At 39.8% G+C, this 13,192-nt stretch overlaps 1 protein-coding gene across 5 annotated transcripts in view; it reads left to right on the top strand.

The window, feature by feature from the left end:
• CTNNA2 (catenin alpha 2) overlaps positions 1–13,192 on the top strand; it is a 1,359,097-nt gene that overhangs the window by 1,041,124 nt on the left and 304,781 nt on the right. For all 5 annotated transcript variants that reach the window (XM_027555570.1, XM_027555573.1, XM_027555568.1 and 2 more), the window contains exon 8: positions 10,906–10,986. In XM_027555570.1, coding sequence (XP_027411371.1) covers positions 10,906–10,986 — 81 coding nt within the window. The remainder of the gene's footprint in view (positions 1–10,905; positions 10,987–13,192) is intronic.

Here is a 13,192-nt window from a genome sequence, read left to right as displayed (position 1 = left end):
GAAACTGAGAGGTATACTGGGCCAAGGAAGTGAAAGCTTGGTCTCAACAGGTCATATTAAGAATAATGTGGTGTTGGAAATGTATTGAGTTGGCCAAAAACTTTGTTCAGATTTTTCCATATGATGTTATAGAAAAAAACCAAACGAACTTTTTGGCCAACCCAATACATTCGCATGGTTGGTTGTCATGGGCAGAAGGATTTGAGGAACAGCAAGATTCCTAAGGTCTCTTTGATGGATAAATTCTCAAATCTACTGACTGACTGGATTTAGGGGAGGAATACAATATTAGGATTTAGAGCTCTGACAGTGATTAGTGCAGCGAAAAGCTCTCTAGGTGAAACCAAGGTCTGAGCTCCCTTGGTTCTCTGAGCTACATCCACGGGGAACTTGCTGAGGTTTTCCCTTTCTAACATGCCACCTTCAAATCATTTTGGTCTGGTAGTTTAAGGTCTCTGATTTAGTTAGACATTGTTGGTTGTTAGGGACAGAGATTCGACATCAACAAACATGGGGGAATTTGTTAACTCATGACACTAGGAAATCCATTGATAGATACTAATGGATTTAGGTACAGCTAGATTCAGGAACCCATGCATTTCATTCACTGATAATAATAAAATTTGTTGAGTGCCTATTATTTGCCAGGCAAAGCTCCAGGCTGCCAAGATTTAATGATAAATAAAGGAAAGACTGTACCTTCATGGAGTTTTATTTTACAAGTTTAGTATATAATGAAAACTATGAACCAATCTGGTTTGCCTCCAAAAGCTGACTTCCCTTACCCTTCTCTTCCCTTCTTTTGCATTCCCTTTTGTTTCCTTTCCCTAGCATCTCATCTCTTTTCAGCCCCAAATTAATTTCTCATCTCTCTCCTTCTTCCTCTCTCCCTCTCCTTATTCCCCTTCCCTCCCCCTCCCTTTTCTCCTCTTTCTACTCCCCAGCTATGCTTTTCTTGTGACACCCATTTTCAAAGACACCTTAACCAGCTCAAGGTGTATCTGCTGACAGTTTATCAATCCCAGTGGAGAAAAATATGCCTCCTTATTAATAATTTTACCAACCACCTTATGGCTGAATCTCACTGGTTTGGATGTTATCATGAGTTTATCCCTGGGCCAGAACTCCTTGGTTGAGAATCAGAAGGAAAAATTAGAGGGTTTACCAAAAGAACCCAAGAGAAGTTGCTGGGAAAATGGAAACGACAGCAACGTGCCCTGAACTCTCCAAGTCAGGCCTTCTCTGTGCATTGCCTGATATGTGTACTGACACTGCTATGCTAGTAGGTGTGGTCTGGGGGTTTCACAAACAAAGCCATCCTGATTTTCTAACCTTATTAGTGATGATTTTTTCCTTGAGTATTGATAATGCCTGGCAGAGAAGCATCAGATACATTTTTGCCCTAACACATTATCATAATGTTTTTCCCTATCTTTATCCTCCCACCCCTATTTCAGAGTCCAGGGAAGCTGGAATTTTATGTGGTTAAAGGATCCCGATCATGGGTTTGGTTTGCGGCTGATGCTAAACTTTTATCCATTCTAAAGAGATATTGCCCATTTTTTTTCTAAGAGAAATGTCCATAGGTGGTGAAAAGGAAATGTTTAGAAAGGTTCACATTCTCAGACTGTGATTTACACATAATATAAAGGTTTTACACAGTGTTCAAGGTTCTTTAAATAATGGTGCTATTTGTAATAAGAATATCATTTCTACATGCAGGGTCTGAAGGTAGATAGGCAACCCTCCAAACAGGATAGAGTGACCACTAGATCAATAGATAATTTTTTCTCCTCCCTTCCATTGTCTAAATCCTAGGTTTAAATGACAGGAAAATGTGTTAGAGATGGAGTGCATGGCGCAGTATAGCTTTCTGCCATTCTGATGATTTTGACTTCCATCTCTTTCAAATGACAGCAATCTGAAGAGTGGGCATTTGATTAGCCCACACATTCAATATATGAGAATCACCACTATACAATATTTTGAAGATTTCTCAAACATTCAATCAAGTTTGCAGGTACCATTGAGAGAAAGAACAAAGCGAGAGACATTGGCCTTCTTACAGCCATTTCCAACATATTAATATCGTGCCCTGAAACTAACATGAAACCACAGATCTGATGGAAGCACTGAAATAGTAGATTTATATTCTTGGGGTCTCCATGAGTGACTCCTTGTACTAAACTATGTGTTTAAGGTAGAATGAGGGGCTGGAATGGGGAATGGCCTTTAAACAAATATTCAGTCAATTTCAGAAATTTAAAAATTACTATTCTTTATTTTTTTGTTTTATAAATTAGGAAGTTGTGAAATGTTCAGTATAGAATTTAAATATTTTGCATATCTCTTCAGTGTTTCAGAGGGAATGATGAATAATAAAAGAGAGAGAAAGAGGGGCTTTTATTTCGCAATAGGACAAAGGACAGTATTATTAAAAAATGAACCAAGATATTGTCTTTTTACTGAAGAATGATTGTGAAAAATCAAAATTTCAATTAATGTCCCCAATCATTTTTGTGTAGTATTGAACTAAAAATAGGAAGTTTTCTTGATAGCATCTGATACTTTGGCAAACTGGACTTAAATTTAGAGCCAGAAGCTAGGAGAATAAAGGACCCCCTATAAAAAGCCAAATCAGGAAATTCATTCCCTTTCCTCTCATAAGTTCAACCTCAGATTTGCCCCAAATGTGTTTTGTAAAATAGAGCCCAAAGACAAAAACAAATAAAGTTTAATAAACACGCACCTCCCGAGCACAACAGATGGCAACTAGGAAAGCTGCCTGAAGCGCTGTGAGAGCATGCTCCCGCCTGTCTCTTCTTTTATTTTTTTTAAACAACAATACTTAGTAAATGACTGTCTCTATTGCAAACTCACCCTCTGCAGGTAAAGGTAAAGGCAAGTGGGAGCACTTTGAGAAAGGTACACAAGGTCTGTAGGCAACGTGTGATGGGGCAGATAAACCCAAACCGAGATTTCTTCTGATGGCCTTTGAAAAGAAACATGTGAAACTCCATAAAATCACAAAATCTTAGAATTTTAAGAGAGAGAGATGGTTTATATATGGCATAGAAATGGCCCTGGGCTGGAAGTCCAGAGGTCCTGGTCTGACGATATTGAGGCCATATGATCAGAATCAGTAATGTCATCTTCCTGGGTTTTGCTCTTTTCATCTTTGAGAGGAATGGAGGGGTGAGGAAGAAGAAGAAATCGATTAAGATAGCTCTTGCTGAGTTAAGGCTGTGCCACCTGCTCCAGATACTGTCTCTTTAGGTTCACAATAATCCCCAAAGCAAGTTATTTACTCACATTTTAGAGATGAGAAAACCCCGGCTGACAGCCAGTCCCAGCCCTTTCTGCAGTGCAGTGAGAACATCCTCACAACAAGGAAACGTGGTTATGAGTTCTTGACAGGTTTGGGCTCCCCCATTTCCTGGGGTCTGTCACTCATGTCTGCTCCCTCCGTTGGACAGATGATAAGTCTGGAGTGCAGAGAAGTTGCCAGATCACCTAGGTAGTTGCTGGCAGAGAGTGCTTATGACTGCTTTTCGTTTCCTTCTTATTCAGCTAAGACAGGGAGTAAATGGATGAAGACCACACACTTAGGTTTAATTACTAGGCAGTGGTGTAAAAATGAAGATGGAACTCTCCCTTCGCTTCAATTTGTTAAACTATTTTTAGTTTATAGAGTCTGGAGGGTTAGGGAGGGAGAGTTGGGTAAGGCTTCTGGTTGATTCCCTGGAAACTACAATTTGCTCATGATGACCAAATCTTTAGTTATTTAAAAATATATCCACGGACCTACTATGCAAAAGATATTCATCTGGTGTTTCTGTCCCTTATTTAGCCTCTTACAGTATCCCAGACTAATTGTTTAAAACGAACTGTACCAAATATCCCTTCCTTAAACAGAAGTAACTTTTCCTTTAAGAATTCTAGTTTTTGGCAAGGTTTTCATATATTATCTGCCTGAGTAGAGAAAGTCAAAGTCCAGGTGATCTAAAAATAGTTTCTGTGTATTTTCCAAAGCAATACTTTAATTTTTTTCCCCACAGTAGAAATACTTTGCTAATTATGCTGAATACTATTAATGCCTTTTAATGTTTCCAGCACACTGACACCAGGATTGATTGTCCTGCTAACCCAGTCAAGAAGACAGGGCATATATCATGCTATCCATTGTGCTTATGAGAGAACTCAGACATAAAAAACGGGCAAATCTTTAGTCCAAGATCACAGAACCTAATAACAAAGGGCTGACACTATGAAGCAAGAGTCTTTTTTGTTTATTTGGCCTGTCTCAGTGATTGGCTTCTTGTCCAATTTAGGTTGATAATTCAAAAGTATTTCTGCTGCTGCTGCTAAGTCGCATCAGTCGTGTCCGATTCTGTGCGACCCCATAGACGGCAGCCTACCAGGCTCCCCCGTCCCTGGGATTCTCCAGGCAAGAACACTGGAGTGGGTTGCCATTTCCTTCTCCAATGCATGAAAGTAAAAAGTGAAAGTGAAGTCCCTCAGTCATGTCCGACTCTTTGCGACCCCATGGACCGCAGCCTACCAGGCTCCTACATCCATGGGATTTTCCAGGCAAGAGTACTAGAGTGGGGTGCCACTGCCTTCTCCCAAAAGTATTTCTACTTGGGTTCATAACAGAGCACAGGGGAGTATGGAGTGATGGGCTACTGTCCCCATTTTCTATGTATATCTGAGCATTGAGGGATTATTATCCTTGTCCCAACACTGGTAACATTTAAAGAAATCAGTGCTAACAAAGGGTCAGCAAATGGATGATTTCAGCTGGTGGCCCCAATTCCCTAACTTCCAGTCCTGCCTTTACTATTCCCCAGCTGCTCTAAACCAAGAAAACAAACCCAAGTCAACTGCAGTTTTTGAATTGCCTTCAGCCAAAGATTTGAAAGCTGGAGATACTAAATTGCAAATATTATACAAAGAGAGTCTCAACCGCACAAAGGTGGAAATGCTAACATCCCTGGAATCCTCTGAGCTTGCAGATCAAACTATAGTTTGCTATAATCACCCTATAAGGAAGTTCTTATAAAAATAACTTGTCTTCATGGTAGTCAAACTGATCCATTCACATGGTAGAGAAAAGGCTGGCCATTCCACCCACTGTTGTCCCAGTACCTGCCTTGCTATTTCTTGTCCTGGTGCTGCTTTGACCTTGCCTCTTTCCTATCTGGGCTTCCCTGGTGGCTCAGACAGTAAAGAATCTGCCTGCAATGCCAAAGACCTGGGTTTGATCCCTGGGTTGGAAAGATCCCCTGAAGAAGGGAAGGGATACCCACTCCAGTATTCTTGCTTGGAGAATCCCATGGATAGAGGAGTTTTCCTATTCAGATTTTGCCCAGGACTTAAGGCCAGGCTAAATCCTCCCATCCCTCTGTGATATTACTTGACTTCCCAAATGCAGCGTTTTCCTCTTCTGAGCATCTCATTTAGCCCTGTAGGGAGCTAGTCTTTCTGCCTAGTTGTTAGTGCTGTTGGTCGCATGTTGGGATCACTCACTGGATTAGAAGCTCCTCGAGTGTAAGGCTGTAACTTGCTTTTTGTGTGTCCCCCCTCACCACCTCCACAGTGACCAACATAGTGCCTTACACCTTAGGAACATGTGCTATACGCTTAGTTACTCGTTATTGAAGCCAGGTAGAATATGCGTTCCCACAAAACGTGTGTCTGTAACCACCCTACTTACAATCTTAAACATCTCTATTACCCCTGGCAATAGAGTTGCTGGATTTAGCACATAAAATTACAGAACACCCAGTTAAATTTGAAATTCATGTAAATAATGACATTTTAAAAAGTATAAATACATCCTTTAATTTGCTAAGATTTAAAATGTAAAAATGTTACCTGACCTGTACGTACATAGGACACTTCACTGGCTTCACCTGAATCCTGGTCCTATCAGAGCTTGACTTTATTTCAAATTCTGATATTTGTTCAGTGCTGATTTTTTGGCATTAATTTTGAGTTTCTGAAGTATGCATTAAATTATTATTTACCTTGATTCCTGAGTTCTTTGATGATGTCTTCCTCTTTATACCTGAGGCAGGTGCCTCACTCCCCTCACTCTGGTCCTAGGTCTGGTCTAATCCTTACTGTCTCCTTTGTGCAACAGTGATAAGGTTATGTCACCAGCAGAATATAGTGAACCCAGGGTCTGACATAGTGTTTATTCAGTGATTATTTTATGTATTCTGTCTTATGTAGTACTTTATCTATTATGTATTCTGTCTTGACTTTTATTTTTACATTGGAAAGTTCAGTGATCTGGTCTGCTTTTCTCATTCAGTTCAGTTCAGTTCAGTCACTCAGTCATGTCCAGCTCTTTGTGATCCCATGAACCACAGAACGCCAGGCCTCCCTGTCCATCACCAACTCCCAGAGTCCACCCAAACCCATGTCCATTGAGTCGGTGATGCCATCCAACCATCTCATTCTCTGTCGTCCCCTTCTCCTCCCACCCTCAATTTTTCCCATTATCAGGGTCTTTTCAAATGAATCACTTCTTTGCATCAGGTGGCCAAAGTGTTGGAGTTTCACCTTCAAAATCAGTCCTACTAATGAACACCCAGGACTGATCTTCTTTAGAATGGACTGCTTGGATCTCTTTGCAGTCCAAGGGACTCTCAAGAGTCTTCTCCAACACCACAGTTCAAAAGCATCAATTCTTTGGCACTCAGCTTTCTTTATAGTCCAACTCTCATTTCCATACATGACCACTGGAAAAACCATAGCCTTGACTAGACGGACCTTTGTTGACAAAGTAATGTCTCTGCTTTTTAATATGCTGTCTAGGTTAGTCATAACTTTCCTTCCAAGGAGTAAGCGTCTTTTAATTTCATGGCTGCAATCACCATTTGCAGTGATTTTGGAGCCCCCCAAGGTAAAGTCTGACACTGTTTCCACTGTTTCCCCATCTATTTGCCATGAAGTGATGGGACTGGATGCCTTGATCTTAGTTTTCTGAATGTTGAGCTTTAAGCCAACTTTTTCACTCTCCTCTTTAACTTTCATCAAGAGGCTCTTTAGTTCTTCCTCACTTTCTGCCATAAGGGTGGTGTCATCTGCATATCTGAGGTTACTGATATTTCTCCCGGCAATCTTGATTCCAGCTTGTGCTTCCTGCAGTCCAGCATTTCTCATGATGTACTCTGCATATAAGTTAAATAAGCAGGGTGACAATATACAGCCTTGATGTACTCCTTTTCCTATTTTGAACCAGTCTGTTGTTCCATGTCTAGTTCTAACTGTTGCTTTCTGACCTGCATACAGGTTTCTCAAGAGGCAGGTAGGTGGTCTGGTATCCCCATCTCTTGAAGAATTTTCCAGTTTCTTGTGATCCTTGCAGTCAAAGACTTTGGCATAGTCAATAAAGCAGAAATAGATGTTTTTCTGGAACTCTCTTGCTTTTTTGATGATCCAGCAGATGTTGGCAATTTGATCTCTGGTTCCTCTGCCTTTTCTAAAACCAGCTTGATCATCTGTAAGTTCACAGTTCATGTATTGCTGAAGCCTGGCTTGGAGAATTTTGAGCATTACTTTACTAGCGTGTGAGATGAGTGCAATTGTGCAGTAGTTTGAGCCATTGCCTTTTTTGGGATTGGAATTAAAACTGACCTTTTCCAGTCCTGTGGCCACTGCTGAGTTTTCCAAATTTGCTGGCATATTGAGTGTAGCACTTTCACAGCATCATCTTTCAGGATTTGAAATAGCTCAATTGGGATTCCATCACCTCTACTAGCTTTGTTCGTAGTGATGTTTTCTAAGGCCCACTTGACTTCACATTCCAGGATGCCTGGCTCTAGTTGAATGATCACACCATTGTGATTATCTGGGTCGTGAAGCTCTTTTTTGTACAGTTCTTCTGTGTATTCTTGCCACCTCTTCTTAATATCTTCTGCTTCTCTTAGGTCCATACCATTTCTGTCTTTTATTGAGCCCATCTTTGCATGAAATGTTCCCTTGGTATCTCTAATTATTTTAAAGAGATCCCTAGTCTTTCCCATTCTATTGTTTTCCTCTATTTCTTTGCATTGATCACTGAGGAAGGCTTTCTCATCTCTCTTTGCTATTCTTTGGAACTCTGCATTCAAATGGGTATATCTTTACTTTTCTCCTTTGCTTTTCGCTTCCCTTCTTTTCACAGCTATTTGTAAGGCCTCCTGAGACAGCCATTTTGCTTTTTTACATTTCTTTTTCTTGGGAATGGTCTTGATTCCTGTCTCCTGTACAATGTCACGAACCTCCATCCATAGTTCATCAGGCAGTCTGTCTGTCAGATCTAGTCCCTTAAATCTATTGCTCACTTCCACTATATAGTCATAATTTAATTTAGGTCATACCTGAATGGTGTAGTGGTTTTCTCCACTTTCTTCACCTCACAATTGTTCAGTTTTCAAAGTAAATTCTTAATTACTCTCATGCATGGAAAAGGCTTAAGAAATCTCTGATTCCAGAATCATGGTCCAGAACTCCATAAAAGTGCCTGTATTTTGAAGGCAGACATCCTATTTCCAAGGAGCAAACCAAAGAGAAAAGAAGCAGTTTTGGCTAGCAAGTTAGTGTCTCACCTAACTTCACCAAGCACTGAAGTTATACCCTCTATGTGACAGCTGCCTTCAGATGATAAAGCAGCACATTGTTTTTCTCCATATACTTTTGTTGCTTTGGAGCTAATATTATGCTGATATTTCAGAGTTGTAAATGTTAGTCAATTTCTTTTAAGCTCTTTCTACTTATAAAACTTCAGAGTGTACATCTGAGAGGTCAGCATTTGAGTTCAAGGAGTGGAAAATGGTGATGGGAATTTGTAGGATTTTTAAATGATTAAAAATGTATACATATGCCCTAGTTTGGGCTTTTTCATGAAAATGCTATAGGATTACACATCAACCAACCATTCATTCAGAGGAAAAAAAGTAATTAAGCAAGTTTTAGAAAAGAGTAACTGATTTAATTCTGTTGTTTTTCAGTCACTAAGTAATGTCCGACTCTTTGCAGCCCCATGAACTGAAGAAGACTAGGCTCCTTGTCTTTCACTATCTCCTGGAGCTTGCTCAAATTCATGTCCAAAATCTAGGTATATGTGAATCGGATGTGTATGTTTCAGCCTTGCACATCCAGGATTTTGCCAATGAAAGAGAACATCTAGAAATCTGTCAGATGATATTTTCTGTAGATCCTCAAAACATATCCTGTGAGGCACAATTTATGACCTGGGATCTCATTTCATCACATACATAAGTTGCTGCAGAGACCTGCATGGTTTTACAGAAACTGAGTATAAATAGGAATTGGCCTACCACTGGGAACATAAATAAATTTTTAAGGTGTTTGACTAATGCTTAGATAATTTAATAGATTTGACAAAGATTTGGGGTACTATTTTCTCTTCAAAGGAAGATAATGCCATCCATAAAGTTATACAGAGCTTTTTTTTTTTTTAATTTGATTTAATTTTTAAACTTTACATAATTGTATTAGTTTTGCCAAATATCAAAATGAATCCACCACAGGTATACATGTGTTCCCCATCCTGAACCCTCCTCCCTCCCCCCTCCCCATACCATCCCTCTGGGTCATCCCAGTGCACTAGCCCCAAGCATCCAGTATCATGCATTGAACCTGGACTGGCATCTCGTTTCACACATGATATTTTACATGTTTCAATGCCATTCTCCCAAATCTTCCCACCCTCTCCCTCTCCCACAGAGTCCATAAGACTGTTCTATATATCACTGTCTCTTTTGCTGTCTCGTACACAGGGTTATTGTTACCATCTTTCTAAATTCCATATATATGCGTTAGTATACTGTATTGGTGTTTTTCCTTCTGGCTTACTTCACTCTGTATAATAGGCTCCAGTTTCATCCACCTCATTAGAACTGATTCAAATGTATTCTTTTTAATGGCTGAGTAATACTCCATTGTGTATATGTACCACAGCTTTCTTATCCATTCATCTGCTGATGGACATCTAGGTTGCTTCCATGCCCTGGCTGTTATAAACAGTGCTGCGATGAACATTGGGGTACACGTGTCTCTTTCCCTTCTGGTTTCCTAGCTTTTTATCCATGGGAATGTTGTTGCTGCTGTGGTTTTTTTTTTTTTTTAAAGATAATGGAGATTCTGTTTGGTTTGGTTTGTGTTACTACAGAAATAAAAATTCGAAAAAAAAAAAATACCAAGGGAGTGGAAAGAATAGAAACTAGTTAAACTTCCAAACTTCCTGTGAACAATTTATCAAATACCATTACTATTATCTTTTGCTTTTGCCTCTGCTTGTTACAGTCATAAGGGGAATTTTCCCTCTGGCCTCAAGCTGTGGGTTCCTTCTTATCATGTTTAGCATTCCAGTGCATGGCAGAACAGAGATTAAAACACTATGTTTTCTACTAAAGCACCTCTTTTTATTTTGATACAGAAATTACAAAAAGACTTAGGATACATTAGTATAAAATTCTGATTATTCTTTTTCTAGTTTTGTTTTATTATCTCAATAGTTTTCTATTCAGAAGAAATATATAATGGAAAAAAAACCCACTTGTATTTGAAGGTAATAACAAAAACATCCTTGTATCTACTTAATTGTTGAATGTCTGGAGAAAGGAATAAAACATAAATCTGCATGGAGTTGAACAGACATATGTGTAACCATCTTGAGAATGTATTGATTTTCATCAACTTTTAATCTTTATTTCAGAGAGATTAACTTTAGAGATCAAGTTATATTAACTGGGTATTGAAAAGACTCCTTTTTTTTTTTTTTTAATGGCTTGAACTCTACAACTCAAGTGTGCTTCTTAATTTTTTTTAACCTTTAATGTCACTAACATTGAATTTTTCTAAATCTGATTTTTTTTTTTTTCTTAATAGACTGGAAGAAAAGAAAAAGGAGATCCTCTAAACATTGCAATTGATAAGATGACCAAGAAAACAAGAGATCTAAGGAGACAGGTACTGTTTTGCTTTATAAGTGCCTGGTATTAATCCTTAGTGGTGGTGTCTAAGAATGTCCTTTTTCAGACCAATACTTAGCTTGCTGTTCTTTATAATATCTACATATACACAGAAGCTTTTCATCAACAAATCAGTCTGCTGAGCAAACAGATATAACAAGTGCAATAGTGATGGTGATGAAAACAACCCCTAAGTCAGGAGTGGCAGACAATGAGGGGAAACCCTCACACTGACCAGACACAATCTTCCTAGGTGGTAAAATTTCTGCCCTTTACATATAGTCTTCAGCTTTTCAGACCTAGGGATGTGAAGAACCAGTCTCTAATTTCTGCTAGTTCTTACTAAAACTCCCAAGGCAATCAATGAATAAACAAGAGTGCCAATGGTTAATGTGAAACACAACTGTTAATCTGATGGGCTAATTAAGGTCTCTGACCCAGTGTATTTCCTTGGGGACATAAATCTAGGGGAAAATTTGCTTATCAGATGGTTGTTTGGGAAGCAGGGAAACCAAGCAAGGAAAGGTAGCTGGATGATTTAAATGGCTAAGGGCATCATTAGCCTGAAGGGTCCATGTTGGGGGAGGGGGAAGGAATCTAGTCAGGGTCCCTTTTCATTTTGAAAATGCTGCATGAACACAACCCGTTTCTAGTACATCTTATTTTCTGTGTTGCTATGGTGAGCTCCACTGTCTTCTGTAGTGTTCTTTTCCTGGAAGAAATGGTACCATCCATTAAGGAACTCCTTCGTGATTTCTGCCTCAGAGGCCTTATCTCTTGCTGATAGCTTCTACATATATCCATCTCGTTCATTAAGTGTTGGTCATCTGGGACCAACCTCTGCTCTGAGGCAACACCTGCTTTACTTTCTGTATCTGTGAAAGCTGAACTGTCAGGGCTGCATCATCTATCAATAATACTCATCCCTGAAGCATGTCAAGTACAGAGATTAGCAAACTTTCTGGGCAAGAATGGCCAAGGAGCATCTTAAAAAATGATTTGAAGGAAAGCAAGACACTGCTTCAAATCACTGCTGTGGAGCTTCTCTGGGCTATTTTCAGGTTATCACCAGAAAGTACAGACACACTGATCTGGTTTTCTCTAGAAGGTACCACAATTAGTTAATAAGCTAATTAAGCTCTTTGAAAGTGAAAGTATTAGTCTCTCAGACTCTTTGTAACCCCAATGGACTGTAGCCCACCAGGCACCTCTGTCCATGGAATTCTGTAGGCAAGAATACTGGAGTGGGTAACCCTTTCCTTCTCCACGGGATCTTTCCTGACCCAGGGATCGAATCCTGGTCTCCTGCATTGCAGGTTGATTCTTTACCATCTGAGCCACCAGGGAAGCCCAATAAACCTTTAGAGGAGTGTTTTCTTTTTATTTTATCTTGAAATAAGGGAGAATAAAACATTGTCTTCTTAGGCATTAGTAGGTAATATTAAGAGAGAGTATGACCAGGTCTGCTTCTCCTTGCCTTCTTAGACTATCTTTCCATACAAAGTCCCCATCTGATAGGAAATGATATTGGTAGTAAGAATTGGGATTGGAGATGGTAGACAACAGTGAGTCAGGTGTCTGGAGCTCAGGGTTTTAGTTTAGCTCTGCCACTAAACTGACCTTGTGACTGTGGATCCTTCATCTCTTGGTCTCCTCTTATCTCTAAAATAAGAAGCCAAACTAGGTCTATAAACTCTTTAAATGAGTCCATTTATTTCCTCTGCCGGAAGTCCTAATGCCTGATACTCACAGGTTTTAAAAGTGATGGGAAGGGAACAGGCTTCTCTAGGGTTTGCCTTTGGCTGGATTGTCAAGCAGGCTTCCCAGGTGGTGCTAGTGATAAAGAACCCACCTGCCAGTGTAGGAGATGTAAGAGATGTGGGTTTGATCCCTGGGTTCAGATGATCTCCTGGAGGAGGGCATGGCGACCCACTCCAGAATTCTTGCCTGTATTTTGCCAGCATTTTTGACAAAGGAGTCTGGGGGGGCTATAGTCCATAGTGTCACAAAGAGTTGGACACAGCTGAAGCAACTTAGCACATAGGCATACAGGTTGTCGACCAGGCAAAGTTCATGAAATGAGTCTTCTTACCTCCCTCTCTAGGTCTTAATAGGGACAATTCTTTTACATTCTGGAACCAACACTTAAGTTCTCTTCACTCATGGCCTGTCACAAGAATTTTTTTTGTCTTACTGGGAAGGAA

This window comes from Bos indicus x Bos taurus, chromosome 11 (genome assembly GCF_003369695.1).
Source record: "Bos indicus x Bos taurus breed Angus x Brahman F1 hybrid chromosome 11, Bos_hybrid_MaternalHap_v2.0, whole genome shotgun sequence".
Classification (NCBI taxonomy): domain Eukaryota; kingdom Metazoa; phylum Chordata; class Mammalia; order Artiodactyla; family Bovidae; genus Bos; species Bos indicus x Bos taurus.
The sequence above is the reverse complement of the archived record's forward strand: the minus strand, read 5'-3'. Positions and strand labels throughout refer to the sequence as shown.